This window comes from Octopus sinensis, linkage group LG7 (genome assembly GCF_006345805.1).
Source record: "Octopus sinensis linkage group LG7, ASM634580v1, whole genome shotgun sequence".
In the NCBI taxonomy this organism is placed as follows: Eukaryota; Metazoa; Mollusca; class Cephalopoda; order Octopoda; family Octopodidae; genus Octopus; species Octopus sinensis.
Genome location: NC_043003.1, coordinates 110,398,788 through 110,406,287, shown reverse-complemented (window position 1 = coordinate 110,406,287; position 7,500 = coordinate 110,398,788). Strand labels below are relative to the sequence as shown.

The 7,500-nt window shown below is 33.1% G+C and overlaps 1 protein-coding gene across 5 annotated transcripts in view; it reads left to right on the top strand.

Annotated features, from left to right (window-relative positions):
* LOC115214515 (gamma-aminobutyric acid type B receptor subunit 2-like) overlaps nucleotides 1-7,500 on the top strand; it is a 1,118,481-nt gene that overhangs the window by 1,044,542 nt on the left and 66,439 nt on the right. Inside the window, exon 21 of one of the 5 annotated variants that reach the window (XR_005000211.1) lies at nucleotides 3,368-3,468. The exons of 2 other annotated variants lie outside the window; for them this stretch is intronic. Coding sequence is in view for 2 of the 3 variants with exons in the window: in XM_036505134.1 (XP_036361027.1) it covers nucleotides 3,075-3,118 (44 nt within the window). In the remaining variant the exon portion in view is untranslated. Of the gene's footprint in view, nucleotides 1-3,074; nucleotides 3,151-3,367; nucleotides 3,469-7,500 lie in introns of all 5 variants that reach the window. 2 more of the 5 variants (XM_036505134.1, XM_036505135.1) reach the window with 2 other exon arrangements.

The following is a 7,500-nucleotide window of genomic DNA, read 5'->3' as shown; positions in this document are numbered from 1 at the left end:
TATATATATGTATTGCGATATATATATATATAATTTTTGATGAATTTCTTAACCATACAGATATATCCCATAATGTATAACCTTTCATGAAGGACAATTTTAATAAAACATAAGCTAAATTCATTCTGCCATATCCCTCTTTTCAGGTTTGAATCGCTGTGTGGTAATTTCAATCTCAAGTCATCGATTTGAAACAATGTGAAGCCAAAAGACTTTACCGTGTATCACTGTTTGTTACGTACTTCTCTGAAGTTTTCTCTTAGAGAAACCATTCATCAGAAAGAAACCATTCATCAGTGTATTCCATGAAATTGGAATTGACGGAAGTTCACTATACTAAATTTAAACTGGTTTTCTTTCTTTCATTATTTTTTTCTATTATTTTGTAGTCTGAAAACTTCCATGCATTTTATAAGCCGCTAGTTAGTTAAAAATGAATACAATATTTGACCCCCTTGGTAATATACATAATATTTGACGTTGCATGTATGTTGCAGTTGTGGAAAAGTACATTCGAACTAGAGATAATATCAATGTGACAATTTGAAGGAGTAAAGAACGAGTCTGTATTTATTGGAGCAATCTAGTCATTTTAATTAACAAAAAATTTGAAGAAAATAATTCAGCATTTTTACACCTAAAAAGTAAATCCATGTACAATGTTTTAACATGTCTATAAAGAGAAATGTTATGCACATAAAAAAGTAAAGTAAATATACTGATGTAGACAACATTTAAGCAATGTTACTGTAGATGCATATACAGAAATATCAGGCAAAAGGCGAGATCATCTTAAATTCTGTTCTACTTTTGTATAATGGAAAGTATGGGGTAGAGGAGAAAGCAGGTTTCACGGAAGTAATAAAATCTGCGTACAAATTTAGTTTAATTGTTTCATTAAATTTAACAATTAATTATTATTTTTTAGCTTACTCAAAGATAATCATATAAGTAACCCATGCTTTAATTTAGTGTGATGCTGAAGCAATTGTACACACGTTTTTGATGTTTTAGTCATATTTAAGAGAGAAGGGTATGAAGACTGTTGAACAACTTAAAATACATGATATGTAATAGAAACATTTTAGTACACTGTTAGGGGAAGATAAAGTTAATCTGATCGCATCGACTTTTAAACACAAGGACACAGTTTGAATGGAATTGTGTATAACCAATATCGCAATACGAATGCGTAAAGAGAAATTAAATTGTAGATTGTGTTTAGTTTTAGACACAACGTCATACTTACCCATGCTACATTGTTTTGCAAGGCACCTATTATAAACACGATCTTTCGCATTGCTAAAAACAGTGTATTCATAGTAGATTGCTTTCAATTATGAGGCAAAATTGCCTCGCCTATGCAAGAACATTGATAATGGATTTGCAAAACTCTACTTCAGTATATTACAACAATGTAAAGCTTTCAACAAACTTAACAACGGTGTACAATCGCAAATGTAATATATATAACCTTTAATATAAAGAAGCAAGTTTATGTATTACACTCACTTAAAACAACTCTACAGATTAAAATAAGAAGACATATTGTACATATGTATATATATATATATATATATGTATGTATGTATGTATGTATAAGACAAGGTAGAAAATGCTGGTTAATTTTATGATGAAATACATTTTGAAGAGTTTAATACTGATTTCAGTATTTTTGACTTCTTCAACAACGTTGAATATCAATTAAGAAGAAAAACAATTACATTAGAAAATTAAATCAAATGTTTTGTAAGTATTTCCATAGTCTTCAAATAGGTAGGACATTTTCCTTTCATATGCCTCTCTCTTTTCCGTTGTGAAGGCTCGGTAGGTAGCAGCATGTCTGAAAAAATACTGTATATGGGAGTAGAGAAATATTTGGTTCTGAAGTTTGTACGATTAAGCAGCAACAGCCGAGGAAGGAAGAAGCGAAGAAGGAGGAGGGGAAAAAAGAAGATGAAGACGATTAACGAGAAGAAGAGGGAGATGAAGAAGACGAAAACGATGAAAAAGGAGAAGAGTCAGAATTCTTGTTCATCTTCTCCTTCCTCCTCTTCTCCTTCGTCTTCTTCCTCTTTTTCCTCCCCTCCTCCTTCTTCATCGGCTGCTGCTGCTTAAACCATCAAAATTCATACCCAAATATTTCTCTGCACCCATAAACATTATTTTTCTAGATTTGCCGATACCTACAGAAACTTCACAAAGACACGAGAGACAAATGAAAAGAAAATGTCCAACCTATTTGAAGACGATGGAAATATATACAAATCCTTTCATTTAAAATTTTCCTCTTAATTGAAAAAGTCGAAAAGCCTGAAACCGGAACAAAATGTATATCATGATAAAATAATTCTAGCATTTTCTACATTGTCTTATTTTCCTCACACACACACACACACACACACACACACACACACACACACACACACACTCGCACGCCCCCTCCAAATATATATATACAAGGGATATTGCTGGAATTTAACGGAAATTTAAGAACTAGAAATTTAACAGTAGTTTATGAGAATCGTGAGTTACACTCTGTAAGAAAATATCAAGCGTGATTTACCAGCCATTTACACTCTGAATCCTATCACCTGGGGATGAAATAAGGTACTTGTCAGCACTAATACAGATATGATTTATAGCTCTCTTCACAACCAAATTTGCAGATAGGAAGCCATCTTTATTATTATAGATATTTCTGTTGTTATTGTTATTAAGGTTGTGAGCTTATAGAATCGTTAACAAGGAGGGAAAAATGCTTAGCGGCATTTTGTCCGACTTTAGTTCTGAGTTCAAATTCCGCCGGGACGATTTATTTTTCATCCTTTTTGTCCAATTGAGGTCGATAAAATAAATGAAAGTGAGCACTTGGGTCGATGTAAACGACTAAAACACTCCCCCGAGATTACTGGCCTTGTACCAACATTTCGAACAAATTTTATAACAAAATTATTCATTGTTTTATGATCAAAGTCTTGAGAAGAAATTACCACACCATTTTTTTATGTAGAATTTATACTAACAACGGAATGATTATGTAGATGTTTACTAACAACTGCTCCTTATTTCAGAGCATGACGATGAATTCGATGCGACCACCTCTCTTCTTGCCTAAAAATAAAACTGAAAGTAATTTTTTGTTTCGCGGTATGTCATTTTGCTCCTAATGTGTATATATATATATGTATATATATATTCTGCTTTGTTTTCATCACTGTTTCTTTCTTTTCTTTTCTTTTTGTTTTACACTAACAAAGTATTGATATATTTTTTATTTCATGAATTTTATTTTTTTATTAACCTTTTTCGTTAATTTTTCGTTTTACTTTATTTTCTTTATATATGTTTTTTTACACTTATTTAGAATCTGTGTTTGAATGCCAGGCTTTATACTAACCCGGATGCCTAATTAACAGGTGCCATTTCTAATTTTTCATTCTTGCCCCGTATGAAGCTAACTTATCGGTAGGTCTCTTTCAATTTTTAGATGTTTTACACTTTAACTTCATATGCCCATATAATTTATATACACAAAGTTAAATATGTATAGTTATATATGTATATATATAGACATATACTTATACATAAGGTATAAAATGTAACTGAAATATTAAACGCTTTGGCGGTTTGTTATGTAATAAATGTTAGTGAAAATTATAATATTTTGCGAGCTGCTGAAAATTATATTCTACTTGCCAAATTTTGAATGTCAGCATATACATTCATATATATATATATATATATATATATATATATATATATATATATATATATATATATATAATTCGTGTGTCTTTATGTGTGTGTATGCATTTGTAATATTAGAGATTAATGTTTCTTTCAAATTATGGATTTACAGCAATTGTGGGGAAATGAATCTTTAATGTCGTTATATATCTTTCTGTAATTCAATGCATGTACATTACGTTCAACATAAACTATAGTAGAAAACAATATTATGTATTACAGTCGTTACGGTGAAATAATCAGTGAGAATGGGACATTATGCCATGGGAAGGAATGTGCTAGTAGATATGTATGCACATATGAGTATTTGTGCTCGTGAATATTTTATGTTTATATGAGTGTAAATGAGAGCTTTAACATATTTTCAAGTATTTCTCACTCCGCTTTCTGAATATGGTTTTGCATAATTGTAAAATATAAAGATATATATAAAATGTAAATTGTCTTTCGAGTAACGTAAATTTTTAAAGTGATTTTAAAATGTTTACGTGTATATGTGTATTTTTAGATGTATATAGACATGCATAGAGATTTATACCTGTATGTGTAGCCTCTATGTACGTATGTATGTGTGTGTGTGAGTGTATGTGTCTGTATGTGTATGTGTGTGTCTTTGTGTGCATATACATGAAGTTATATAGATGTGTATACCTATCATTTAAGGAATTGTAAAATGTAAAAAAATATTTAGCAGCTCAAGATCTATAGCGTTTACCTAGCGAACAAAAATAAGACGTAAAATTATTACCTTCTCTGCAGTCTCTCTCCCTTTCACTCTATCTATCCATCTATCTATCTATATACTTTTAATATAGGATAAATGCTTTTCAAAAATTTCATCAAGTATGGAAATTATAAACAATTATAAAGAAGGGCAAGAGAAAAAAAACATCTATGCGAAAATGTTGAGAAAGAGATTTTAATTCGTCAATCAGCACATACGGTATACCTCACTATGAATAAATATCAGGCTAAATCGAGTAAAGCAAGCTAACATAATATTTTTTTAAATGCCTTATCTCTATATTGAATCAATTTCTGGAATAATCCAACGGATTTTCCTCTTATCAGTAGAGAGTACGATAGGAAATAAATAAAACACAAAAACCCACAGAGATAGCAGAAGCGAAAGTCGTGTGTACACATAAGTACCCCAGTTATATCTGAATATAAAATTCCAGAGCGAGTCCCAGCACACGTATTCATGTCTTTTGTTTCGGTTTTTCCTCCATGGCTGCTTGTAAGTATTTTATTTGTTTCATATCGTAATCTCTACTGATGAGAGGAAAAACATTTGGATTAATGCTGAAATGATTCAATATAGAGATAACGCATTAAAAAAAATTCTGTTAGCTTGCTTTCCTCGATTCATCACGATGTGTATTAATAGTGACGTATATTGCATGTGGTGATTGACGATTCAATGTCTTTTTCTCGGCTTATTGGCAGAGAATTTTTTTCTTTTGCCCTTATTTATAATTGTTTATAATTTTGATAATTGATGAAATTTTTGAAAAAAAATTATCCTATATTAAAATTATATAGATAGAGTGAAAGGGAGAGAGATTGTTTATAATTTTCACCTTTAACGGTATGCTGGCTGCTTGATGATTTAAAAAAAAAATGTTATCCAATATTAAACTTAAATTTATTACCATTCACTTCGAGACTGGTGACCACTCTTTGTTGTGGTTCCTGAAGGATCCCACATGTGCTAAGGCTCGCAAAGGAATTTTATATTTACATATTACTGGGGTACTTGTATGTACACATGAATTTTGCTTCTGCTTTTTTCCATGGGTACATATAAGTATTTCATTTATTTCTTATCGTATTCTCTACTGATGAGGGCGGAAATCCGTTGGATAGTTCCCGAAATTTATTCAATATAGAGATAATCCATAATGGGTGCATTGTTTTATTCCCCATAATAGGTGCATTGTTTTATTCCAGGTAGACTAATGGCTGACTATTCAAAGAACAGTGAAAAGGTAACTAGTAGCACCTGAAAATGGATAATATTTCGCCTCGTCGTTTAATCAAGTACGTACAGAAATGGTTTAGTTTCCTGGAACTTTCTCGCTGACATAGTTTCTAGAGTGGTGAATGATGATCCAGCTTTATCAACCACGTAAAAGCAGGCAGCTGAATTTACGAGGGACAGTGAGAGTCTTGTACATGTAAACATTGATCGCTTTCATCACATGGTAATGGATGACAAAGGACTAACTATAACTCAAATAGTCAATGTCCTCTGAGAATGTTCAGGTTTTTCTGCATTGAAGACACTTTCTGCTCGGTTTCCTCATCTTCTAACACTGTTTCCTAGCCCAGGAAGGGTGTTGGGTTTGTCACTTTGAGCCAGAGACACAGGAACAATCCAAGCAGTGGAAACACGCCTCTGCACCTGCTCCGTAGAGGGCCAAGTTCGTATCATTTGCAGAGAATGTGATGATGTCAGTATTTTGAGGATACAAAGAAACATTTGCGCTTATTAACTATCATCAAAAGCGCCACACCATCAACTGCTTGTAGCGGTTTCAATGGCTATTGTCTGTGCATGTGAATTTGAACTGGTTGATTGCAGTTCTTCTTATCCTGATATGGCGGCCGCATCGGATTATCACCTATTTCCGGGAAACAGTATTGCATTGATGAATACGCCATATATGCTGTTGATGGCCTTTTTGCCCAACAGGATGAAAGCTTCCTCATTAGTGGGGTCTAAGCACTGCAAAACCGAGAGAAGAAATCATATATATATATATATATATATAGAGAGAGAGAGAGAGAGAGAACACAGGATGTGAGATTGTGTGTTTGTTATATTTAAATTCGTGATCCACCCAACCGATTATAATGAAATTGTACGCAGGCATTACATAGACTGCATGGAGTGTCATGGGTTTAAAACATTTTCAAATTCTTTACTTCTTGCCAAATGCGGACTCAGGGGCAGATAATCCACACTTTCTAAGCATTTTAGCAGCGTTTAGGCCCTTAATTTGAAGAGTATCCAGTCGCTTTCCTCCAAATTAGCAACAAATATTAACCATACTCTTCAATTTACTGTTGACTAGAAAAACGTTTCCAACACCGACTTTGGCTCCTTCACTGCAACAAAAGCAGATTAATCAGACTTCGAGTATACTGCACCAGATTTTATCTTTGTTTTAGTCCATTTCCCATGATTAAATATCAACACCACTTATCCATTATAAATAACGTATATTTCAGGTAAAGCTTTTTCGTCCAATTAAAGAACATTAAAGTTTTTTTGACACCCTGTTGATGTTTCGTGTTACCCTCCCATGCACCACCCGGCCATGTGCGTGTGTGTGCGGCTGGGTAAAGGCACATCAAACCCATTCATCTATTCTCCAGAAGTGCCCTGTTGATGTTTCAGTTTTCTAATTCTTCGCAACGCACATGGCCCGGCAGAACGTCTGCTTTCTATGTCATCCATGTCTAAACTATATAATGTAAAGTGTTCATACCAAAAAACAGAAAACTACTGATTGTTTTGACTCAGAGCCATCCGAGTTTGACCGCATGACTACTTCCGGAGGCTACCCTCGCCACCTGCACTTTGTTCCGCGCTACTGTGTTCCCTCCTGCGTTTATTCGTACGAGTAAATACAGGGTGTCAAAGAAGTAATGAGGATTTGAGTGAAATCGGGTGCAGTTTTCAAAAGAAATCTCACTTTCAATTGTGTCTAATATGTGTTAAAAGTGTACAAATTTCGAATT